The 25,630-nt window shown below is 61.2% G+C and overlaps 1 protein-coding gene across 1 annotated transcript; it reads left to right on the top strand.

Annotated features, from left to right (window-relative positions):
- Positions 1-888: 888 nt before the first annotated feature.
- HS3ST2 (heparan sulfate-glucosamine 3-sulfotransferase 2) lies at positions 889-14,370 on the top strand. The gene is made up of 2 exons (XM_066977725.1): positions 889-1,795; positions 13,153-14,370. The coding sequence occupies exons 1-2, from the start codon at positions 1,323-1,325 to the stop codon at positions 13,769-13,771; spliced, it is 1,092 nt and encodes a 363-aa protein (XP_066833826.1). The 5' UTR covers positions 889-1,322; the 3' UTR covers positions 13,772-14,370.
- Positions 14,371-25,630: the final 11,260 nt, after the last annotated feature.

The raw sequence follows: 25,630 nt of genomic DNA on the forward strand, positions 1-25,630 counted from the left end.
ACACAGTCTTTTGGCTTGAGCATGAGCAACCAAGCAGAAGCCTGGGCTGCCAGGGCGCGAGAGGGAAGGAAGCGTGTCAAGTGGAGGGAGCCAGAGGGCCGGGGACGAAGCAACAGTCTGCAGCCATATCCCGCAACAACCGCGTGGTTCTCCTGGGTCACCCTGCTTTTAGGCCATCACGGTTTGTAGACTAAACATCCCCAAACTGGCAGAGAAATGTAATTCTGGCGTCGTCTTCTTCCAGCTGCCGGCTGCTCCTTCTGCCCTTGCTGAGGCCAGAAATCACCGCTGCCGTGCGGGGCCGCCCCTCCTCGCTCCTGTCCCCTCCCTCGCAGCCCCTGCCGGGGCTCGGGGCTGCTCCGGCGCCCGGGAAGGAGGATCCCCGGGAGCTGGAAGGACGCCTCGCCTCGCCGCCGACGCTTCCCCCAGCCCGCGCCTTGTGCTCCCGCGGCTTCGAGCCCTGCCCTCCCGGCTCCCGAGCCGGTGGCTCCTCGCTCCGGGCCCACCGCGACCCAGCGCCGAGCCGTGCTCCCGGCCCGGGCGCCTGTGCGGGGCGGGCGGCAGCCGCGTGCGGCCGGCCGTGCCCCGGGCCGGGCTCCAGCCACCGAGGCGCGGTGCCCGGTGCCCCCGCCCGCGGGCAGTTCAGGGCTCGCCGCAGGCGGGAGGACGGGGCTGGAAGGGGGGCGCGGCGCTGAGGGCCCCCCCGCTGCCGGGGTCCGGCGGCTCGCACCGGGACCGCGGCCGCTCCGCGCCCGGGCAGGGCAGGGCAGGGCAGAGCCGGCGGGGCGGGGCGGGACGGCCGCGGGCAGCCCCCGGCGCCGCTCCGGGTCCCGGCGCGGCGGGAGAGCGAGGCCGGCCCCGGCCCCGGCCCCGGCCCCGGCCCCGGCCCCGGCCCCGGCCCCGGCCCCGGCCCCGGCCCCGGCCCCGGCCCCGGCCCCGGCCCCGGCCCCGCCGAGCGATCGCGGGGGCTCCGGGCGGCGCTGACGTCAGGCGGCCCCTTAAATAGCAGCGCCGCCGCCTCTGCCCCGGCACTTCCCGCGGAGCCGAGAGCCGCCGCCGCCGCCGCCGTCCGGAGCGCCGCGCCCGCCGGGGATGGGAGCCGCGCCGCCGGGGCCGCGGGCGCGCGGGGGCCGGGGCGGCGGGCGCAGCCCCCCGGGGCGGCCCGGCCGCGCCGCCGCGTAGCCCCGGGACATGCCGGAGCGGCCGCGCCGCGGGGCCCCGGGGGCAGCGCCGCGCCCCGCCGCCGCCGCCGCCGCGCCGAGCCGCGCCGAGCCGCGCCGGGCCGGGCCGCGCCATGCCCGCCGGGCCGGCCCCATGGAGCCATGGCGCGTAGGGCGCAGGGCGGGCGGGCCCTGGCTCCGTCCCGGCGGCTGGCGCGGAGGCTGCTCTTCCTGCTGACGCTGTCGCTGTCCTGCTCCTACCTGTGCTACAGCCTGCTCTGCTGCTGCGGCGGCCCCGCCGCGCCCCGCGCCCGCTGCGCGCCCGCCCGCAGCGCCGCCGCCGCCAAGAAACTTCTGCAGAAGTCGCGGCCGTGCGGGCGGCCCCCCGCCGAGCCCCCGGGCAGCGCCGCGCCCGCCCGCCGCCCCCGGGAGCCCCCCGCGCCGCCGGCCGGCAGCGCCCCGGGGCCGGGCCGCCCGGGCGCCAAGCGGCTGCCGCAGGCCATCGTGGTGGGCGTCAAGAAGGGCGGCACCCGCGCCGTGCTGGAGTTCATCCGCGCGCACCCCGACGTGCGCGCCCTGGGCACCGAGCCCCACTTCTTCGACAGGAACTACGACCGCGGGCTCGAGTGGTACAGGTGAGGGCGGCGCCGCGGAACGGCCCCGGCCCCGGCCCCGCCGAGCGCCCGGCCCCGGGCACCCCGCCCGGCCCGCGGGGCCGCATCGCCGCGGCGCTGCCCGGCGCCCGGTGGCGGTGCCCGGTGCCCGGTGACCGCGGGCGGGGACGGGGCCCGAGGCTGCTCCCGCCGCGGGTCGCGAGCCCTTCGGCACCGGCGCGTCCCCGGAGCGCCCGCGGGCGCTGCGCACGGGCGAGGCTTTGCGCTGGGAGGTTCCCTCCTCCTCGTCCTCCCCGTCCCCCTCCTGAAGGGCCGAGCGGGGCGGGGGGGAGGCCGCTCCCCGGCAGGGCAGCCCGTGCCCCAGCCCCGCGCGGCTCCCTGCCGCGAGGCTTCTGGAGCCCCCGGACCCGCATCCGCCCTGCCTGGGCAAACGCCCCGGCCCTGCGGGCCCCTGGCGCTGGAGCTGGTAAAACAGGCTTCCCACCCGTCGGAAGAAACACCCGCCAGTGAGAAGGGGCCTCCGAAACGTGAGAGTCACAAGCCTGCGGGATGGCACAGTTACTGTCCCTGGTGCTGCAGCCCCGCTCAGGGCACCTCAGAGCCCTTGTCCTCCTCCATCTCGTCTCAACTCAGACAAGTGAGTGTGTCTGCGATCTCTCATACTTTGCAGAGAACAGTGAGTGCATCTCCAGCAGGAGATGGTAAGATTTTAATTTGAGTAAAGGCTTTTGAGGGCAGTTCAGCAGTGCTCAGAGAGGCAGCGAGCGCCATGCGCGGGCTCATCCCCGTCTGTGGCCCACACTCCGTGCTGTGGGCAGTGTGCTGGCCTCTGCCTGCCATGTCCAGCCCAGCGTGCTGGTGTGTGTTTGCTGTGTGTCGTGACAAGTGCTGCAGGAGCTTTGGGCTGCTCTCAGGCAGGGCTGGGTGCTTGCAGGGGCACCGGGAAGCAGGGGAGGCTTTGTTAGCCCCCACGTGCCTGTGAGCTTGCAGCAGGGGAAGGATGCCCAGCACAGGCGGAGAATCGGAGCTGGTTGTGGGAGGCAGCCCATGGGTGCACAGCCCCATCTCTGCTCCCTTCTCATGCACTTCTCTGTCTCAGCAGTGGTTTTCCAGCAGAGATGTGCCCTGTCCCTGGGCAGAGCAGTGCTCCTTGGCTGCCAAATGGGTTGCGAGGCACCGTGATGCGATGCTCACTCCTAGCTCTTCTGGGATCCCTGTGTTTGTCTCCTTGCTGGCCAGACATGAGTCATGCCTGTGGCGTCAGGACGCTGGTTTCTGACTGTGAGCAGGTCAGAACTGCTCTGTGTATCGCAGGGGTCGTGCTCCAGCCATGGGCACCGGCACCGGGGTCTGTGCTGGGGAGGCAGCTCAGGCACTGCTCGGGGAGGGCTGCCAGCGGATCCACTGCTGAGTTGTACTTGGGTCACGGCAGACCCTGCAGAGGGATATGTTCCGTTCCTTTTGCTGTGGTACCGCTGGCAGGTGACTGAAGAGCCAGCACATGTGCGGGTGGAGCGCTCTGAAGCCGTTTCCATCCTAAGGCAACTGCAGCAAGCCCAGTTCCTCCTGCCTTTCACCTGCTGTTGCCCCTCAGCAGGTTTGTCCCCCCATCCAGATGTCAGATGCTGTCACCTGTCCTGCATTGCCTGAAAGCAATCAGGAGCGATTCTGCAGTACAGGCAGACGAGGACAGGAGCAGCAGTGGTTTGTCTGAAGGGCACCGAAGCAGCAGGATGGGCAATGCAGCAGGACACAGGTCCTGCCGAGTGCCTCGCTCAGAGGGGAGCTGCGTGTGCAGCTGGCTGGGAAATGGCCTCTTCGTCCTGTGTTCAGGTCCTGCTCGCAGTCCGGGGCCCTGCAGGTTCTCTGGGCTCTGGCACTTCCCCACGTGTGGTCGCTGCAGTGGGGTGTGGGGAGCCTGGGGCTGGGAGCCTCGTCGGCAGCGCGGGACCGAACCTCGCGGCACTGCTCCAGGAGTGGTGGCAGTGATGGGAGCGTGGCTGCCGGGGCCTGGCTTTGTGTCTAGATCAATAGATCGCAGCGAAGCAGCGGAGCTTCCAAATTACTTCAGATAAAACAATTAAATGACACTTCCCTGCTTTTATTACTTTTTTTTTTAACCTCACAAATGTGCCAAAACATAAGCGCAGAGGCTGCTAACATATAAAGTGTGGAATTGATTTTACTTCTTGCAAGTGGAGCAATTAAATGTGGAGCAGGTCTAACCCACAGCATGATGAGCTCGTGTCGCTCTGCCAAGAGACCAAGGAGGCAGGAGCAGGGTCCTGGCAGCGGCTGTGTCCCGGGGAAGGGCAGAGCTGACACCGCTGGCACCCGGCTGCAAGGGGCCGGCTGTTCCTGCTGCCCGGGAGAGGGGAAGCGCCGTGCTGGGGTCTCTGCAGGCAGAGCATGGGCTGCGTGGAAGGGCAAAGGCTCCCCTCTTGTGAGCAGAGACATCAGCTTCAGAAGTCCCTGGCCCCTGTGGTGGCCAAGCAGCGGTGCAGCTCCATCCTTCCCAACTTGTGCTCCAGTGGGGAGCCGAATGGAGGGAGCAAGCAGGTCTTTGGTGCAGGTGAGAGCAGCGAGAGGGCTGACTCCCCGTGATGTTCCAAAAACATTAGCTTCTGTTTTCCTGTGTTTTCCCCTGACCCTGAGTTGGGCCGATGTGGAGGTGGCAGAACCAGTGACAGGGGAGATGTGCCGCTGTCCTCGCTGGCTCCAGATGTCGTGCTTACTCACAGCTGCTGTTTCCGTGGTGGCTCCTGTAGCACCTCCTGTCTTCTCCTGGGGCAGCCTTGGCTCTTTCCTCTTGGAGACTGCACGCCTCAAGTGGGCCCTGAGCTGGACCCCTCTGCTCTCCCCCACGCGAGACCACGCAGCTCAGGAGCTGCCTGCTTAATGACAGCAGGCCAGAAACACCCATGCCGTTCCCAATTCCCATCAGCCTCTCTAATCCACCTCATTAGCTAGAGATACACTACAGGAAAGGTATTTTTAGCAAGATCTGTTTTAAGACAACTGAAACCAAACAGCCAGCTACTGGGGAATATCGATTCATCACCAATCCTGGACTAAATGTTCGATACAGAGCTTTTCCTGCTGCAGGTAGTGTGCCAATAACCTTCAGTATTTTCCAGAACACAGGGAAGACAGTGTCGTTTAATTTGCAGTTAACTTTGAGCAGCAACCATGGGTGCAGTTTTCCTCTCCAAGATTGCCGAGTAACTCCATGAGATGCTCCAGCGTTGTTTTCATAGAGAGGGGTTTCTCCTAGCAGGTGGGGCTGCTCCTGCGTGGCCGGCACTGCCGCATCGCTGTCCTCAGGGAGCTGAGCTGAAAAGCGTTGGTGCCATGGGCAGCGCTGGGCGGCTCCAGCTGGGATGCAGCTGCGTGAATCCTGTCCCGGGGTCAGCACCAGACCAGAGCCGACGTCAGCCCCTTCCCCGCCTGGCTGAATCCCGGCTTTCCCCCGCACTGCAAGAGCCCTGCGGCTGGGCCGGGACGGCTGCGGGGTGCTGCGGGGTGCTGCGGGGTGCTCCACACCGAGCACTGCCAGCCTCCCCTGCCAGGCTCGTGGCTGCCCCAGGGAACAGACCCCGGGTGAGGAGGAAAATGCTGCATCCCCCACGCCGGCGGAGGGAGCGTGCAAGCCCTGGCTCCCGCACTCCGCCTCGCTAATTGCTCTCTGCTAATGGCCAGGTTGGCTCACACACAAATGGGAGCCCATTAGGGTTTGCCCGACGACACTGACTGTTTTGTGGGCTTGACTGACAGTGCATTTTGCTAAAGTTAATTAGCAAGAAGAGAGGAAGGCAGCAAGCTTCAAGGATGCTTTGAAGTTTCCTTGACTTCAGAGAGCGCCCTGGCTCAGAGGAATGGGTGCGAAGCTCCGGCAGAGGCTGGTGTGCCTGAGGAGCTGCCCTGCAGGCAGCGCCTGCCCTGGCCACTGCCGTGGTCCTGGGGTGGGCCTGGGGCAGCAGAGAGCCCAGGGGCGCCGGAGCCTGGGAGAACGCAGGGAGGTAAATCCTCGTGGGGCACCAACTCTTCAATATTAATGATGCGTGCTCTCATTCTGTCTTCCATGACCTTGTTTGTAAACACTGCAATTTGTTCTAACCTTCGCTTCAGTAGCATGAGATCCCTCTCAGAACCTGGCGTGGCCGTGGGCATGGATGCTCCATGGAGCTGACAGGCGAAGGGTGCTGCTCCGTGGCAACCTCGGGTGTCCGCCACAGGGCTGGCTGCGGGGACCCCAGCCCCGCGGGAGAGAGCGGGCCCTGGGGCTGGCAGCACCCGAGGACCTGGCAAACAGCGGCTGGTGGCACAGCCCAGCTGGCCTGGGGGCCGTAGCAGCGGTGTGTGAGGGTGGCTGCAGGCGTGCAAGGGGCCGCTGCTGTGTTTGTGCTCGGTGCCAGCACGCTGCCCTGTTCCTTTGCATGCTCACAAGCACCAAGTGGGCAATGCGCCTCTGACTTGAGCTTTCAGTTAGGGAATCATTGCAGCAGCCGTGGCACATTATGTGGTTTTTATTGAGTGTTCATTTTGGAAGTTTCACCTCTGAAAACAGTTGGTGTGGGAATGGCAAAGGGGGCAACCCCAGCCCTTCTCCGTGCGCTGCGGCCGCCCCTGGAGGCTGGTTTGCACAGGGCTGGGGTGTGCTCACCTGCGGGTTGTTCCCCGCCTGGCCCTGTGGCTGCTGGGTGCTGGGAGTCAGTGGTGGGTGGCTGTTTACAGAGATGGGAGCTACACGTGGGCTTGCGTGCATGAAGGGCATCGGCAGTGTGCCCTTTGGAAAAGATTTTGTTGACTTAAAGGACACAGCAAATCTCTGGAGCATTTGAATGATTAAAAATGAATCAGCAACAAAGTTAATTACTGTGTTCACACTGCTTTTATGCATTGAAATGTCCCTCATTATCTGTCTGTGAGCGCTGGTGTAAAATCTTTGAACATAAACATTTATTAAAGGGAGCTGATCCATCATTAAAACTCCGGACTGCCTTGGCGCAGGGCCCAGGTGTTCTCACAGTGCGGCAGGAGGGACACGGGGCTGGGACGGGCTTTCCCTGGGTCATCCCTCAGGTCATCATTTTCCCAGTGCGGGTGACGGTGTGATCCCTGAATTGTGCAGGCTTTAGGGGATGCAGCCGAGTCCATCCTGCTTGGCTGAGAGCCCTGCTCCCGGGGCCAGCACCCCCGGCCCTCGTAGCGTGGCTGTCCTCAGCAGGGAACGCTGCCGTGGGGAGGCCTGGGGGACCCGGGCACCGGGGCTGGTGCTCTGTGCCCTGTGGACTCCTCACGGTGCTCTGTAACTGCATGACCGCCAGCTGTTGGGTATCGGCTGCTGTATTGCCGTGTCCTAAAAGTCTGCTGCAATGTCACTCCACCAGAAGAGCTATTTTATCTTCCTCACACCTCAGTTTCTCGCATGCTTGACCCAGTTTTGCTTAAACCTTTGTGGAGCTTTGCTTGAGCTTTCCTCTACTGACAGCATCTGAAGTCCTGCCGAGCCCAGCACTGGCCCCACATGCACCTACAGCACAGCACGGCACAGCACGGCACAGCACGGCACAGCACGGCATATCATAGCACGGCACGGCACAACCCCTCTGCAGCAGGCACACGGCTCGGGGCCAGCCGGGGACGGGCCGGCTCAGAGCAGCAGCCGCGCTTTGGGTCCCCGCGTCGCCGGTGCCTGCCCAGGCACCCTGTGCGCCCCAGCCGGGCCGGCTGCACGGGAGCGGGTCTGAGGGGAGCCCAGCGGGTGCTGCGGGTGCTGCAGGATTTCGCTGCCCACCCAGGCTCCCCTCTCCCCGTGCCCAGGCAGCGTGTCCCAGCCGCAGGCGCTGAGCCCATGACGTCGGGTGGCTGAGGGAAAGCGCTCGGCCCTCATCACAAGAGCCAGCACTTGGGATTTTTTTTGCCAAATTAAACAGTTTGTTTTTATGTCGATGAGTGGATGAAGTCCAGGATTACACACACTTCAGTCGGCGGCCTCTGAGGAGAGCCCTGGATGTGCTCGCCAAATCCTCTGCACACAGCGAGCGGCAACAGGCAAATATTTACCCAGGAGCTGCCAGCTCTGCTGCGCGCTGCACGGGCTGGATGCAGACCCGTGCCGTAACGGGATTATTGAGTGCGCGCTCCCCCACGCATGCTTATCTGCAATATCTCAATCATCTGATGAATTTTTGTACAAATTTATCCCTGGGAGAGTGTCTCACGCATGTTCAACATCAAAGCAACGTAGGCAGCAAGGGAGCGTATGTTTCTTTAATGTGGGAGCGTTGTAGGGGCCGCAGGGTGCCCAAAGGCAGATTATGAGAAAATTAATAATTCAGGCCTGGGAAAGGTGCTGGCGAGAAGTTAACTCCTTCAGGGCAGGCGCTGCCTTCGCAGCAGCGCAGCCGGGGCAGCCACAGAAGCAGGGCCGGGCTGTCCGTGGCAGGGGATGTGCTGGCTCCTGGCGCTGCAGGGGACGGCCGCCAGCTCGGCGGCGCAGGGACGGGCAGCGGCTTCTGCCCTGGTGCTGTGCTGCTGCCTGGCGCCTGGGAAGCATCCTCCTGCGGCTCCTGCCATCCCGCCTGGGCGCGCCCGTCCCCTTGCCCCAGTAACGCGGGCAAACAGAACCCCGAATCTGCAGGTTGGAAGCGCGCATTAGCGTTCACATAAAATGTCACTAAAGGGCTTTAAGAATTTAGTAACTACAATAAAAATAATCTCTAATTCAAGAGGAATTAGTGCTGTATCTCCAACCAGATTAGTGCATTGAGCAGGGGATTTGGCTGGTGCTGGGAAGCCCAGAGGGATTGCTGCATGTCCCCGGGGCGCCTCCTGGGCTCGCAGAATGGCAGCGGGGCCAGGGCAGCCGCTCTGTGGGGTGGGCTGGGGGCACAGAGGGATGGGGGCACGGTGGGCCGGAGGCACCTGCCCTCTCCCCAGCACAACAGCAGCCAGGCCGACCTCCTCAGGGAGGGGGAAGGGGAAGGGGCTGTCGGCCTGCCCGCTTCGTGGGCCGAGCAGAGCGTGGCTGGAGGGAGGGAACGCTGGGGAGGGCTGGGGGGAGCCGGGTGGGAGGTGCGTGCATGGGCACCGCGAGCAGATGTGTCTGCAGCCCACGACTGGCAGGCGGGGAGAGCTGCGATGCCCCTGATAATTAAATCCCTCTGGTGGCCAGAGGGCTAGCCTTCTTGGCAAGCACAGTGAAAAGCAAATGAAGGGGAAAGCCTGTAGCTGCTGAAAAGCGTGTGCTGGGAGTGACGAGGGAGCTGCACCCCAGCGCTGCTGCTGGGAAGTGCCTCTGACGCCTGCTCCTCGGAGGGGACCCCAGCAGCTGCCCCACGGGCCCCAGGAGGGGTCTCTGGTCCCTGGGCTGGTCCCTGTGCAGGCCAGGGGAGAGGCGTTCCTGCAGCCCACGCTGCTTCTGCGAGGCCGGAGCGGAGTTCGCTCCACCACCTCCCTGATGATTTCCGTGCAGAGCTGCCCTGCTGCTCACTCAGCATCAGCTTTTTTAACCTCCTCCATTTCTGCTGCGTTGCAGATTCCCCTCACCAGGACAAAGTGCGGACGGCTTGTGCGCGCTGCCAGATGGAGAAAGCTCCCGTGTGTTTTCTCCAGCCGGGCAGCGCCGATCGGATGAGCACAGGGAGGGCCTGGTGTGACAGGAGTGTGAGCGGTGCAGTCCCACAGCAGCGGGAGCTGAGCCCCTTGGCGGGGAGGCCTGAGGCAGGGGAAGGCGGCACCAAAACCACCGCCCGTCCGTCCCAGGGCAGATTCTGCACCGACACAAGGGCGCCTTGCTCCCAAGGTGTCGGTGGGACTGGCGCGTCTCTGGCCGGGGCTGCCAGCCCGGCAGCACAGCGCTGGGGCTTTGCTGTGGCCCAGGGGCAAGCAGAGCCCGTTTTGTTGTTTCAGCAGCGGGCTGGCGCTGCGGCCCGCAGGCAGCGGTGGCGAAGGTCTGCGTCTGTCCGCCTGCATGCGAGACCGTTACCTGGCGGGGCTGTGACGGGCGCTGCACCTCCCCTCCCCGGGGGCACCGTCCTCGGCCCTGGTTGGCACCGTGCAGGAGAGGCAGCAGCAACCCCAAAACCAGCGGGGCACGGCCCGTCCAGGCAGCGCGGGGCGCCCGGGGCGGCGCGGCCCGGAGGGGCCCCAGCACCGCGGAGCTGTTCCTGCTGCGCCGGGGTGCGCAGCGCCGCGGGCCAGGTGCTGGGAGCCTTCAAACCTGAACACACGAGCCGGAGGCTTAAAACTATGTGACATGCTATTTGTATGCAAATAACTTTGTGAATGCAGAAGTCCAAAAATATCATTTTAAAGTCAACTGTAATTAAGTTTGCAATGCATTTCCCAGCTCTTGCAGCTCTGGGGATCCCGCCGTTAACATAAAGATGAATGTGTGGATGACATTTCTCCCCCTTGCATGGTTTCACTGGTGATTTATTTATCTATTTGGGCTGTGTTTTGTTGTCTCAGCAGTCTCTGTTGTTCAGGAGCAGCAAACACTGGGAGTCCATTTAAACAAAAAACAACTCTTGTCTCATTTCTGTAATTTACTCTGCAGAGATTTTTTTGTTTTTCATAATTGATTAGAACCTGTAATTTCATTTTTTAAATACATGGACCTAATAGCTCACGTAATGAAAGTCTAACAAGCCTGAAGATGAGCCATTAATGAAACAGCAGTTTTATGATTCTCCACCAATATATTGTAATAGTGATTCGCTTATAAAGCTGTCCTGCACTGATTTATGATGAAACTTGTTTGTGATATGGAGATACCGGCAGTGGTGCCTGGCACTAAATTAGCATTTCCTGACAGTCATTAAACAATGGGAATCATAATCTGGATTTATGGGGTTTGGAGCAGAGCACAGGGAAAGGCCAATTAAGCCACGGCTGTGCTCAGGTACCTATGTAAAACATCCCTATTAATTTATGCTAGCTAATTAGCTCCCTTTCAAATGAGAAAACTGGTCAAGAGCAAGCGAGGGCTGCGAGGCCAGCAGGACTGGGACCAGGCGGGTGCTGCCCCCCGCTGCCACTGCTGCGTCTCCTCCCAGCTCGGTTTTCCATCAGGGTTCTTTCTGCAGACCAAGCCCAAAGGCGGTGGCTGTGGACCTTGTTCTAGGGACCCTGCAGGGACCACGTGGATTTCCAGAGGGCCGAAGGACGCTTCCCTGGCGGTCTCTGGTTGGGGTCACCAGGCGGCTGCGGTGTTCTGCAGCTGTGCTGCAGCAGGCCGGGAAGGCCTGGAGTCTGTGCGGGGTTATCCCATGAATAAATCAGTGCCTCGCTCCCGCCCGGCTGAGTTGCTGCAGACAGGGTTGCTGATGTTTGCTTTCCATGACTGCTTCTGTCCTGAGGCTGCACTGGGCCAGCCCAGACATCAATAGATCCAAGTCTGTTAAGATGACTGGTGTACCAGCTCTTCCTCTGCCTCGCTCCCCGGGTTCCCTTGTGGAGGGGACACAGACCTGCCAGGCTGCAGGCGTTCCCCTGCGCTCACATGAGCTCTGCCTGACCTCTCGGAAGAGCCGGGGGGGCCCAAGCCCCCTGCACACCAGCGGTTGCAGTGGGGGTCACTGGCTGCACCCAGGGCTCACGGGCAGGGGCTGCGCTCGGGGCCTCGGGCGGCTGGCGGGACGCTCCGAGCAGGGCACACGCGGATGCAGAGTGTTGAACGTAGGGACTGTTCCAAATAAACCCTTCCTGGAGGCACATTTCTCAGCTCGCCATAAAACTCTCCCCAGGCAGTGCCTGCTTGTGCCTTATAGCTTGTGTTCTGCTGCACAATTAAATTGCAGTCGCTGAGCCACCAACTTGTACTGCAAAGTGGAAATAGTAGCAGATGCTTTTGAGCAATAAACACAGTTGAAATATAAGGTGCCTGCGAGTACAGGAGACCCTGTGGGTGCCTATGGCACACGCTCCCCTGCATGTGCCCGGGGTGATGGTCAGTGCCGCAGCCACCTGCGTTTGGCACGGTTGTCCCCTGGCTCCTTCCAAAGCCCTGCAGATGGGGAGGAGAGCGGTGATGCCCCTGCTCCTGGCCCCACTGAGGACGCCTTAGAGATGCTCTGCGGCATTTCCTGAGCTGGCAGACTGAGCTGGCACAGGAGCAGGCTGTGGGTGTTCGGGCAGGGCAGCAGACATGGGGCAGGGTATGGCTGGCAGCACGGTTTGCAGGGCTGGGGAGCCCTGAGGCAGGCGGAGCACCTGGACGCCAGGTGAAGCCGCTCCTCACTCCCAGGCAGTGCGTGGGATGGCAAGGCCCCCGCATGCCCACTGCTGGCGTCGGGGCAGCAAGGCCCCGGGGTGCTGTTGCCATCCTGGTCCAGGCACCCTGTGCTTCCTGCTGTGCCCCACGTCTGGCTGCGATGGAGTTTTCTCTAGTAATACAAGGCCAATTTATAAATCTTTCCATCCCATTAGTTTTTATTTGATTTGGATGTTCACTTGTCGAAGCGATTTAATTAGCACTAAGCTGGGCCCCAGCCCCTCGTGGCGCAGCACCCGCGGGCTGCCCCCAGCACTCCTCGCGGCGGTGCTGCCGCCCGCCCCGCACACGCCCGCTGCCTGGCCCTGCAGCTCCGCTGTCGCACACAGCGCTGGGGCACAAGGGCCGCATGCAGACAGTGCTGATTGCCAGGCTGAGGGGACAGATAAGGGGTGGCTGTGTCCCCACGGGGGCTGGAGCCAGCGCAGCTCTGGCTGGCACCTGGTGCTTGCCTGTGGTGCCCACGGCTCAGGGAGCGCGGGAGCCTGGCTGCACTTTAATGCGATCAGGGAGGGGAGAAGCCAGGTAATTGCAGTAATTCCGGAAGGAGCCACTGTAATTTCTTGTGCAAATGGCAACCAGTGTAGTAATACGTGATAAAAGACTGAGCGAAGGCTGGCAGAGGCTGTCTCCTGGTTAATGCGCCCATGGCAGCGATCAGGGTGGATGGCAGGACCGCTTGGCTTCATGGCTGCGGAATGAATTCACACACTTCCCTTAAACTGATGATGAATCTACCGCTGGTGGAGATGGAGCAGCCCTGGCTGCTGCACAGCACCAGCTCCCTGGCAGCTCAGCAGTGCCCTTCTGCGCCATCCTGCCTGGCTCCAGCCCCCCAGGAGCTGCACGTCTCCTCTGGCTGGAGCACGTGGAGGCACTGGTGCACACCCCTGCCCTCTCCCGGGGCACTCAGGCGGGACATGGGGGGACATGGCCGGGGCAGACCCTGCAGTGCTGCGGGAGGGAGCTGTGTCCTCCTGCCCTGCCGGGACCAGACGCCCTGCCAGCCTCGTGCCGCGCACACCGCCCAGTGCAGCGTGGGCAGCCACTGCGAGCGGCCCAGCTCCTTCCTCACCGTAATCTTCTTCTTTGCTTGCAGGAGCCTGATGCCACGAACGCTCGACAGCCAGATCACGGTGGAGAAGACCCCCAGCTACTTTGTCACCAAGGAGGCGCCGCGGCGGATCTTCAACATGTCGCGGGACACGAAGCTGATCGTGGTGGTGAGGAACCCGGTCACCCGCGCCATCTCGGACTACACGCAGACGCTCTCCAAGAAGCCAGACATCCCCACCTTTGAGGGGCTGTCCTTCCGCAACCGCAGCCTGGGGCTGGTGGACACCTCCTGGAATGCCATCCGCATCGGGATGTACGCCGTGCACCTGGAGAGCTGGCTCCAGTACTTCCCCCTCTCCCAGATCCACTTCGTCAGCGGGGAGAAGCTGATCACAGACCCGGCTGGGGAGATGGGCAAAGTCCAGGACTTCCTGGGCATCAAACGGGTTATCACAGACAAGCACTTCTACTTCAACAAGACGAAAGGCTTTCCTTGCCTGAAAAAAACTGAGAGCAGCAGCTCGCCACGCTGCCTGGGCAAGTCCAAAGGGAGGACTCACGTGCAGATAGACCCCGAGGTGATAGAGCAGCTCCGGGACTTTTACAGACCTTACAATATCAAGTTCTATGAAACAGTCGGGCAGGACTTCAGGTGGGAATAAGCACCCGGGAGCAGCGCTGTGGTGACGTGACGCTGCAGTCTTCCACGGGGGTGGCCTGTGGGGGCCGGGGCCGGAGCCAGGCCCTGCAGCCAGCCTGTCCCTCCTGGACACCCCAGGCACAGGCGGGGCAGCACGCCGGGATGCTGCAGGGTGAGCGGGGCTGGGGGAGACGCAGAGTCCTGCTGCGGCCACTGCAGGATGGGTGCCAGCAGGCGTTGCCCATCCCAGCAGGTCGGCGGTGTGGTGGCTTGTGCTGTGGGGTCCTGCTCACTTGTACAGCCCTGTGGTCCTGGGCCACGGCAATGGCCCCACCTTGCAGCCCGTGCACAGGCTCCCCCAGGGCACACCCCTCCTTGGCACCCCAAAGTGAACCAGGGCCCCCGGGTAGTCCCAGGCCGGGGGAGTGGAGGCGGCGTCGCTGTCTGTGGGGCCAGGGCAGGCAGGGCTCCGGCCGCTCTGCTTCGCCTGCCATCACTGCAGCACGGCCTGCAGCCACGAGGGTGGGGAGATGTATCTGCTTGAAGAAAAACTGTCTTTGAAAAATGTTGTACCGATATTTTGTCCTGTGAATAAAGCACAGAATCCTGCTGTTACGGGTACTTTAGTGGCACTAGCATCCTTGTTCAGCATGTGAGCTCTTGTGTAAATAAAAGCGGCTACCACCGGTCCTTATGCATGGGCTTTTCTTAGGGCAAGCCCATCCGTGGGCTGGGGCAGCCCCATGCTGCCCCGCTCCCCTTGCTGTGCCGCTGGGGCTGGTGGAGAAGCGGGCAGCGGCGCGGGGCGGTGACCCCGTGGACAGGACCAGAGGGAGGGAGGGAGGCTCAGCCCTGCACGGCGAGGAGGGGGCCCGACCACATCGCTCAGGAGCACCAGAGACACCCCAGCATCAGTACCTCCTCCTGGCAGGCTTTGGGAGAGGGCTGTGTTACATGCAAGAGGCAGTAATTTACTGTGGAACTTACTGGGCTGTTCTGTAGGAGCCCACAGTTACACCTAAATGTCAAGTGCAGCCTTGCGAGATGGCCCCGGGCTGAGCTCACCTCCACTTTCCCTGGCTGCCGTCCCCCTCTGTCTCCCCGCCAGCTGCAGCCGGCCAGCGGGAGGTGCAGCCCCGCGGCCAGGCTCTGCCACCGGCCACACGCAGCCCCAGCAGCCCCCCGGCAGCCCCCCGGCAGCAGCAGCCCCCACGGCCAGGGACTCGGGCGCATCACCACGCGTTTCACCCAGGCGCGGAGCCGTGGTGCTGAGTGTGTGCGAGCGGAGCCTCCCCGCGGCGCCCAGCCCTGCGCCTGCGGCCACAGAGCAGCACCCAGCCCAGCTGTCCTGAGCGCAGCCGGGCCCCTTGGGTCCTGCCCAGAGCAGCGTGATGGGCCGCATCCTCAGGTGGTGGAGACGGGCACTCTGCAGCACGCCCAGCTCAGCACCCTGGGGGAGCTGGGGGCCCAAACTGCTCCCACAGGGCTCAGCCGGGGGGATCAGCCACCAGCACCCTGGTTCAGGCTGCACTGAGCACCGCGCCAGCACGGCTGGGCAGTGTGGGGTCCCATCCTGCCACGGCAGAGCCCACGCCGGGGTCGCACACGCACGGCCCCGTCCCATCCTGCAGCAATCCATTTCACCATCCTGTTAGCAGGCGCTGTAATGAGCACCTCCGCTCATGAATATCAATAACTGCTCGTGTCGGAGTGGTGTTATTTGCCTTTCCGAGTGCTGGACTGTTTGAATCATCTATTGATTTTTGTAGTAAATCTCAGGCATTTCTGTCAAAGGTTGCAATTTACCACTAGCATCTAAATCTCAGCGAGAGCCTGAGCCTTCAGCCTCTCCTGGCTGCCTGCGCGAGCAGCCCTGCGTGCCGCGCTGCAGACGGCTCTCCCTGGGGCAGGCCGAGCATCGCCCCCCCGCTGGGCAGAGCAGCGCGGGTGCTGCAGCAGGGCTGCTGCTCGGGGTGCCGGCCATTAGCCCCCGGTGTGCAGCAGGGCAGGGACAAAAATTAAAAAAAAAAAATCTTCCCAGGCCCAGTGTGCCTGCTGCAGTGTGGAGCTGTGCACAGCACAGAGGCGGACAGGCAGGGAGCAGCACAACCACGCTCAGTCCAAGGGACCTTCCTGAAGTGGGGCCTGTCCGAGAGCTCTAATAGGAAAAACTTGGAGGTAATTAACAGACATCTCACAGAACCCACCCTGCCTCCCCTTCCTCTATCAACCAGCAGCAGCTGCAGGAGCTGCAGGAGCCCTGAGAGGCCAGCAGCGAGGGTCCCAGAGACAGCTGCAGGCAGGCGGCGGCCAAGCAGGGGATTAACAGCTGCCTACAGGAAGATGGGATATTTTCTTATATGATTTTTCCTTTAAAGGACAAACATAGTCACAGCAAGATTCACAAATCCCAGACTCGCAGTATAAAAGCCATTTCCAATCCAGTCCAAGGAGGCAGAAGGTGCTGGGCTAGATTGATCCCCCTGACAATACTGTATTAGTGGGAAATTAGAGCTGGAGGCTGAAGAAACCGCTGCAATATCAAACAATTACTTTACATTTGTCCTTACAAATGGAGGGAGCAGAAAAGGGCTTAAATCAAGTATTAGATTTACAAAGGGTAAGCAAATGAGGGCTCAGGAAGGGCTGTACTGAAAATGCTGATCACATTAGGAGCTCTTAAAACGTGGCTTAAAAAGCTCTCAAGGAGGCAATCTGCATTCAGCAGCAGCAGGATGGGAGGGTTCACTAACGTCGAGCAACGCTGGTTTGGAGATGCCGGCACTGAGCAGAGGGGCTGCCAAAGGGCAGCTGCCCCCTCGGTCGGGCTGATGTCCTCCCCACTGCCCTCTGAACGTGCCCGTCCAGGGACATGGGTGCCAGAGCCTCCGCTCGGGACACACGAGCCAGCGCGGAGCTCTGGCTGTGCCGGCACCGTGAGTCCCCGGCCGTCCTTCCCCCAGGAGCCCAGCACGTCGGCGGGTCCCGCCGGCACGGCGCAGAGCCATCCGGGCGCAGCAGTGAGATTTCGAGCAGACCGGATTAGAGGGACTAATCCCCTCCCAGTGGCTAAATCAGCTCAAAGCTCTGGCTTAGCAAGCTCTGTGAGCTCCTGCAAACGCATGCAGGGTCACAGTCAGGAAGGAGAAGCGCTGAAGTTACGGCTGGTGCTGGCTCCCGGTCCAGCCGTGATGTGCTCGGCAATGGCTGACCCAGGGACGGTCTCCAGGCAGCTGGGGAGCGAGGCTCTGCCTGGGCAGCGCCTTGCCACAGCGCCTGGCAGTGCCGGGGGCTGCCAGGGGCGAGTGTCAGGGGACAGTCACCACATCCACCACAGCTCTGGCACGCTGGTGGGGGACGCCCCGAGCAGGACCCCAGCCGCTTCAGCTGCGCTGTGTGCCGGAATTGCCGCCCTCTCCTGCGGGGAGCAGAGGGGGCCCGGTGCGGGCTGCGCCCACATACCCCCACAGGAAAAGTGGGGACTGCAGGGGTGCGCCGTGGGCACTCCTGGCGTGCAGCTGGTGCCAATGGCATCCGCTCACAGAGCCCTCAGAGCCCCCCTGTGCGGGAGGGAGACCTGCTGGGCAACCAAAGGCAATTGGCTTTGTAAAAAGTATTTGCTGTGCCGTGTAGGTGCGGTCCTGAGCAGCCTCCGTGCCATTAAACGGCTGTAATAGTTGGGAGGAAAACGCTTTAAGAGTGAACTTTATAAGCAAGCATGTAAATTGTAACAACCACTGTATAATTTTTACTGGGCTGGAAGGTGTGCAATTTAAGGCACTATTTCTCAGCTAAGGGTGACAGAGAGCCTCACCAGAGTCCTTCGAAGACTTGATGAAAATGTCCAAAGACAGGCCGACAAGGCAGACCTTTTGTTGACTTGATTAATGTGCGTGCCAAGTTCAAAGTGCTGAATCCAGCTTGCCCGTCGAGGAGGGATTCGATTGCAGCCCTAGATGTCAGCACTAAAGTTCAGCGCGTGGTGAAATAGCGCTGCCCCTGCGGCTGCAGCTCCGGCCAGCCAGGCTCCCCCCCCCCGGGACGCCGTGACATGGCGGGACGGAGCTGGCCGTGAATTATGTGAACCTTCAGCAATCCTGCACACGGCTCTGGCCAGGAAGAGGTGCTGCAGAACCGGCCCAGACCCTGCCTGCGGCACACACACCCCACGGGAGGCCCTGGCACGCTCCTTGCAAGCCCCTGGCGTGCTCCTTGCTCCATTTGCAGAGGTGAGGGGTGCGGGGGAGCTGCAGCCTCAGGGTGCAGGGCGATAAGAGAACCTGCTCGACACCCAGGCTGCAGCAGGACCCACGCCAAGAACGCAGAGGGGCCCCCCGAGGGCCAGAGCTGTGGGGATGCTGGCCATGGGCCTGCCCAGCTGCAGGGGCACGGGGCGCTGCGTGCGGAGCTCCCTGGTGCGGCCGCTCCACAGCCGTTGCGTGCGGCGTGTTGTGATCGGCTCGCTCAGGCTTGAACCCCCCAGAGCAGCTGTTTAATATTTATCAGCTCATAAATACTTAAACATAATGAATGCGACTTAAGTGGTCCCTGATCCTGTTTACGCTGAAGAGCTCTTGAGACATGCTGGGTCAAAGGAAACCTTTCTGGGCCCGAATCTACGTCGCTGGCAAGTGCTCTGCCCTGCCCGCACAGAGCGGAGCTGCCAGTGCGTCCCTGGGAGCCGCGGCGCTGCTCCTGCCCGGCTGCCACCTCCCATCCCCAGACAGCCCCAACGTCCCTCGGTGGGTGCCCAGGAACCCCGCCAGGTGCTAACTTCCCCTGAGCATCTCTGTCTGCCATTTGCCTTCCCACGGCAAGCCCCTGGCTCCACGGCTCCAGCTGTGGCTCTGGACTGCACGTTAAATTATGGCCAAGTATTTTCAGTTGCACGAGAAGCATCATTCATCTCTCGAACTGAGGTGGGATCACAGTGCCGTAAGCGCTGAGAAAATTTGATTAACTTCTTCTTAATTAATATAATTCACTTTTGCTGCTGGCTCCACGCTTATTGCCCACAGCGGGGACCAGGAACCAAGCGCGGCCCTTGGAGCCGGGGGCTGTGGACGGCTCTGTGTTGGGGGAGCCCCAGCCCCGTCCTGGCACCTCAGTGCGCTGTGCCCACAGGCTGCTGCTCCTGGACTGGGGGACAGACCCCCGGACAGACCCCCAGCTCCCTGCCTCCCACCCCCCCCCGGAGCCCCACTGCAGCTGGCAGGCCCCAAGCCCCCTCCCCAGAACCCAGGCTCCTTTTGCAAAAGTAAATCTAATTTCTCTTTTATGTGAGCCGCTAAGGCACAGTGTATAAATTAATCAAACTCCTCTGAAGCTCAGATCTTCTGTAGGGCTTCATTCACTTAGGAAACCAAGCCCACCCAGCCCCACAGCCCCTTCTCTGAGGCCTTTGGCTGCTGCCCCCTGCGATGGCCATGGGCAGTCAGTTGGCGCACTCGGGGTGCTCTCCTGCCCAGCCTCAGGCCCCCTCGGGGGTCCCATTCTGCTCCGCAGCCCCCCGTGCAGGGTGGGTGCTGAGTGCCCCGAGGCTGGCCCTGCTCTGGCCCCACTGCCTGGGGGGAATGGGCAATGATGAGGAGAAACTGAGGGCTGTCCACGAGGGCGTCAGCTTGGCTCGGTGTCAGCCTGCCCGCCTGCTTTCCCAACAACTCGCATCCTACACAACTGATTAATATGTTCACTTTGCTTTGAAAGTTTTCCAAGTTCTTCCACAAGCTCTGTTCAGCGCTCCAGAGAACAAGAACGTGTGAAAAGGATATCTGATGGTATCGATACTGCACTGAAGTCCAGGCATCACTGCATAATTCATTACCTGACAGCTAATTAACCAGCTGGTCCAATTAGGGTGACTCCTCTGCAGCCAGCGCTCAGGGCATGGAGGGAGCGGGGGCCTGGTGCTTCCCACAGGCAGGGGGCCGCCGGGGGCTCGCGGGGCCCGGCGAGGATGTCAGCTGCGACACGAAGCTGCTGCCAACAGACGGAAGCGGGCACCGTGCGCGGGGGTGGCTGCAAGCGCTCCTCCCAAGAGCATTTCAGCACTGACTGAGGGATGCTGCTGCTCACACCCCTGCGAGGAAACCAGCTCCAGCAGCAGCCCCAGAGGCAGTGGTGGCGCGGGGCAGGGACCTTCACCAGGGCCCTGCCTGCAGCGCTTGGCCGCTGGTCAGTCCCCGGCCCACGGCGCTGGCCCTGGGGGCACAGGGACACCAGTGTGGGGCCGGCACTGGGCGGTGCTGGGTCCCCGGCCGGTCCTGAGCCATGGCGGTGGGGCAGGTCCAGGCAGCGGCACGTCGGGTGCCGACAGCTCCCTTGCTGCAGCCTGCTCTTGAGGCAATCACGGCAGTGAGGACAGCAACGGCTCGTGCACGCTCCGCTGGCTGGCAATAAGGATGGCTTCGGTATAAATATTTACCTAGAGATTGAATGGATTCAGCTGAGTTCATTCCTATTAGAGGATCTGTTAGTAATTATCTGAATATGCGTTATTACCTGGGGACCTATAATCTGCCACAGTAATGAGTTCAAGTGGCTCAAGTGGCATAATAAACAGGAACGGGAAGGTGGGAAGGGTACCGCTGCCATCCGCAGCAGGGGCAGGGCAGGGCTCAAGGACAGCAGAGTCACCAGCCTGAGACCGCTGCTGCAGCACCGCGGCGGTGGGACACAGGGGTCCTGCTCTGCCTCGCCAACAGCGCATCGAAGGTGAGCGTTGGGCGTGATGCAGGGAGGACTGGCTGAGCTCAGAAAGGAAAAAAGAAGCTGAGATGTGGGTGAAAGCAGTGCTTTCCGGCACTGGTGTTGTGCATGGGATGCGCTGCAGGACGGAGCACCGCAGCTCCCGCAGGGCACCCAGGCTCTGGCAGCGCTCCGTGCCTCCGTGAAGCCGGGCGGAGGTGCGGCAGCCCAGTCCTGCCCACCATACAGACTCGCTCCACAAACTTGAATTGACTTCATCTGACTCAGACAAAATAAAATAATTAAACAGCAGGCCGTGAGGCTGAGCTCATTATCCTGCTGCTGCAGGTATTGACTCATCCCAAAGCATAGCAAGGGAGAAAACTCCCCTCTGGGAGAGGTGTCCGGGGTCTGTGTGTGCTTGCAAGGTGCACAGTCCGCGCTGCTATTGCCATTTGGAGCATGTCCAGCCACGCACACCACGGGGCCGCAGGGTGGGAAAGTCTACAAGCATGGTGATGCCCTAAGTGGCAACACAACAGAAAAAGTGCCCAGGAGTGACGGAGATTAATCACTCTGATGCTAATCCTGTGAAGGATCTGACCTGCCAGCTGAAGTGAGCACCCGCGATCCATCTCTCCTTATCACACATCTCATTTTCCCCTCGCTGGCACGCCGTGCTCTCGGCAGCCGGGCAGGTGAGCGGTGTAAGGCCTTGCTGTGGCCAGCCCGGTGGTGAGAGCCACGTCCCCAGAGCCAGGGGCACTGGGCATCGCTGCAGCTTGGGACGGGGCCGTTGGCACCTGCCCCTCGTCTTTAGGCAGCTCTCAGCTTCTCCCACCTTCCCTGACTGGCAGGTCCTGCTGGATTTGAATATTGTAAATATAGTTCTTTATTTAAGGAATAATGATCTGAGACCAGCAGATAAACTCTGTCCCATCTCCGCGCACTGCAGCGCTGCCATGTGATATCCCTGTGTTTAGTTACGGCACTGTTGTGAGAGCAATATGGTCATTAAGCTCTAATTTCTAAAACAAAGATAAAATTACGTGATTAAGATCTAATTAAACTCTAACTACCAGCACTATGAATCACTTCAGCACACAGTTTAATGGATGTCTTTTGAAGCCATCATGCATTTTGTTTCCTTCTGTGGCCGATGATTTCCCTAAAGGGATCGGGTTTGCTCAGTCTGATGTTTGCTTTCGCTGTTCCTGCTTTATCTGGGGACCACTAAAAATGTTTACATGTGAGCAAGAAGCTCAAAAATCCATTTCTAACCAGACAGAAAATTTCACTTGACAAGCTCGTTCAAATGTGTATCTCTGTAGAAATAATCAGAGCACAGAGGGTTCTTAATGCCGGTGCTGTCCCCCAGCCCCCAATCTGCTAATGTAATTTTGGAACTGACATGTACTGTGGTGCAATTAGCACGAACTGCCTGCATGCTAGATAGCTCGGCGCTTAGGTGCCTTGTGGCCAGAGCTGCGCTAAGTGGCATTAAAACTCCTTGTTAGAAAAAATAATAAAAAAAAATAATAAAAAAGGAAGAAAACCTCCCTTATAGCTCTGGGCTGTTGACTCTAAGGAACAGTGTTACAATAATTTTGATAGAGACTATTGTCATTTTCCTTTTCCCCAGCAAAATACTGCCTTGCTGTCCCAGAGCTGCCTCTGCCAGAGCAGCACAGGCGCTTCCAAGCTCTCACTCCGGTGCTGCAGCCCGTGTCGTGCCCCAGGAGCAGCCGGTGCCTGCCGTGCAGCCGGTGCCCACGCTGCCCACAGCTCCCCAGCACGTTCGCATTATGCATGTGCCACACACCTTGCTGCAGCTTGGCGGGCAAGCAGCCGGGGGGGCACGTCTGTGCAGCTCTCAGTGGCTTGCATCCCTCCTGCCAAGCCCCGAAAAGCCCAGGGCCAAGAGCCCCCGCGATGGCCATCACGGAGGCCAAGAGCCCAGTTCTCCGGCAGCGTGATGGCCTCGCTCCTCTGCCTGGGCAGCAGCCGCTCCTCTCCCCTTCCACGGGCACGGCTCAGAGCCGAGCCGCAGCTGCGAAGGGGCTGCGAGCAGGCCCTCCCTCCTCCAGCTCCAGGGAGCTGACCCTGGCGGTTTCAGCCCTGGGTTCAAGCCGAGCTCAGGACAAGGCCGGCACTGAGCGGCGAGCGGCTGCAGCCTGTCGTCCCGGCAGGGCACGGGCCTGGCTCGCTGCACAGGGTGCAGACATCACAGGGTCGGGGCTGGGCTTGTTGGGTATCACTGTGCCTTTTGAGTTTTGTAGGTGCTAAAAACAACTGCTGCAAAGGGACACCTACTGTACCCGAAAGCCAAGGCTAGTGCTGCCATACGAGCTGCAGCGTTCACAGCACTGCGGGGCAGGCAGCAGCCCAGACAACACCGAGTGCCAAAAGGGTTAATTACCAGCACGGGAATGTTTAAGAGGAAGATAGCCTGGTATTTCCTTGGGGAGAGCACACAGTGAAATGACTTCTTGCCCATTGCTCACACATTGGAATGGATAGAAAAGGGTGTTGGAGAGAAATAACACTAAGAAAAGTTATGGCCCCATTTAGGTTTTCTTTGTTGCCTTTTTTAGCAGAAGAATGCCTTGTTTTCCCTGAGATGACACATTAAGTGAACACACATCCTCCTGAGGATAGCTGCAGCTGCAACAGGTACCTAACAAACTGCTAAATGGGAAAGAACACTTCCATCATTAATCAGGCACTGTGAAATGAGGTAGTTCTCAAAATTGCCCCCCCATATAATTGTTAGTGGATCCAAACAACCAGCAGTAAGTCAGGGTAATGTTCCCCAGATGACTCAGACAGCCAGAAGAGATAAAGGAATCAGAGAGGAAATAAAGGAATTGAACATCGTGAGTGCTTCTGTTTTACATTGTCATAGGGACAAACTTCCTTAAGATGCTCATTAGAACACGCAGGGCTCACAACCAGCTCGTTCGTTTCATGAACTGACAAGAGCACCCGCCTGGCGCCGTGCAATACACAGCACCGGCCGCCCCTGGCCAGGTGCCTCCAACGCTCGGTGCAGCGCCCGGGGCAGCCCCTCGCCTCCTGCTGCAGGAGCCCGGTGCCAGGAGGCAGTGGCACGGTGCAGCCGCGGGGAGGGAAATGTCCGCGCCGCTTGGGAAAGCCACGCACACGATGCAGCCCCGCGGCCGCGCCAGCTGCAGCTGGCCAGAGCCTTCCTTGCTCCCTGCAGGCCTCCAGTCCCCTTCTGCAGCTTAAAACAGACACGGAGACAAGCCGCGTGGGGCGATGCTGGCGGAGCATCCCGCAGGACGCTGCGTCCTGCACCACCGGCAGAGCCCCGCGGGCTGCAGGTAGCGGCTGCAGCGCCCGGGGAAATCAGAGCCCATTGGGAGGCTCCTTGCGGCTGGCTCGCTCTGGGCCCAGGCGCTCGAGAGCATTTCCAGCCATCACAGTTCAGACGCTTAGTGAAACTGAGAGCAGAATGTCTCACATGATAATTATTGTTATTTATAATGAGGCGATGACAACAAGTGAGCAGAGTCAGGTTATTCCCCAGCCAGCTGGCACAGCATGCCCGTGTTTCAAGAGCCATTAGCAGCTACGAGCTCTCAGCTTTGAGCACTTTCCAAGGGACCTCATTTCAGAGAGCACTCTGCAGAGGCAGAGCTTAGGAAGCCCGAGTGGAGCCCCGAGAAGGCCGGGGCAGGCGTCACCGGATGGTCTGGGCAAGCAGTGTGGGACAGGACTGCGCAGGTAGGGCTCCCCAGGGGCCTGAGGTGCTGGGCAGAACAATACGGCTCTTTGTAAGGGCCCCGCAGCACCCGAGCGCTCTTTCTTGTGAATAAAACAGGATGGAAACAGTGGGAACATCCCTGCTCTGCCGCCTGCTGCTTAGCGCCGCCCCAGCCCCGCTGCTGTCTGCAATCGCTCGGCTCCGAGCCACGACGGGCGCCTCGCAGCCGCTCATTCAGCGGAATTAGTCAAACCGGCAGTTAGAGCAACATGAGCTGCACACGGAGAAATAAGAGGGGACAGCTTGCCAGTGCTCGGATCGTGCGCTACTGAGCCTGTGATTAAGGCATTTCACGGCTCCGCACCACATGGGTGCGTGCACGGCGCCCTGCGGCCAGGGCGCGGAGGCGCTGCCGATGCCGGTGCTGCTGTGCCTGTTGGTGCTGGTGCTGGCACTGCTGCGGCTCTCGGTGCTGGCACTGCTGCGGCTCTCGGTGCTGGCACTGCTGCGGCTCTCGGTGCCGGCGCAGGCCCAACACACGCTGCGGGGCAGCCCCCGGCCCACCGGGGAGCAAGGGCTCCCCAGTGTATGGGAAATGGAGCGGGGAGGGCGCCCTGCCTGGACGCCGGGCCCACCCCTGCAGCGCTGCCGGCGGCTTGGTCTGGCTTGGTTCTGCTCCACCTGGAGCCAGCCGGTGGCTGCCTCTGGGCAGGCTGGGGCTGGTCCGTACCCAGATGCTCGCTTGTGAGCACGGCGTGGGAGACAGCCTCGGCAGCCTGATTCGAGCCAATATTGTCCCCTGCCTACACGGCCTCTCGCCCTGTCATACACAGAAATTAGATTGAAGTGATGCGATTTGTTCCTGACAAATCCTTTTCTCATTTCTTTTTTTCCTTCAAGGTGCCCACAAGCAGCCGGTTGGTTTGTTAACTTATTTACAGTTCCTGGAAAGCCACCGCAGCCAGCAGCAGGCCGGTCTGTGAGGCTGCAGCTCCTGCTCTCACCGCTTGTTAGCAGGGAGGGCTCCCCTCTCCTCTCCGCCAGGAAGCAAGGTCCCAGACACAGCCGGTACCGAGCTCCAGGCGGCTCCAGCCGGGGCTCCCAGTAGTTTGTCCACGAAAACAGGCCGTTTACAACACAGCTGGGTCGGGCTGCGGGTGGCTGTGCTGGCAGGACAGGGGACACACAGGGATTTACACCGGGGTGAGCCAGGAGGAGCAGGACCCGCATGGCATCGGGCAGAAGAAGGGAAGGGAAGGGACCCATCGGCACCCGGCGCTGAGGGGCAGCAAGGGACAAGGGGCCCGGCCGCAGCAGGGCTGGGGCTGCCAGGAGCAGACTTCAAAAGGAGGAGAAAGCGCTGCTTCTCCGCGTTAATATTCCCTTGCGGATCTTCTGCTCCTCATTATTCTGGTCGTTACTTAAGCAACAGCCGCTCGTCACTTGCGGTTCAGCAGCTAAGGAAGG

The sequence above is a fragment of the Anser cygnoides genome, chromosome 15, assembly GCF_040182565.1.
Source record: "Anser cygnoides isolate HZ-2024a breed goose chromosome 15, Taihu_goose_T2T_genome, whole genome shotgun sequence".
Lineage (NCBI taxonomy): Eukaryota > Metazoa > Chordata > Aves > Anseriformes > Anatidae > Anser > Anser cygnoides.

Excerpts from the sequence above, each read along its gene's own strand:
- HS3ST2 (XM_066977725.1), top strand. The coding sequence starts at position 1,323 with ATGGCGCGTAGGGCGCAGGGCGGGCGGGCCCTGGCTCCGTCCCGGCGG. Across the intron at positions 1,796-13,152 it reads CGCGGGCTCGAGTGGTACAG|GAGCCTGATGCCACGAACGC; the intron begins GTGAGGGCGGCG and ends CTTTGCTTGCAG.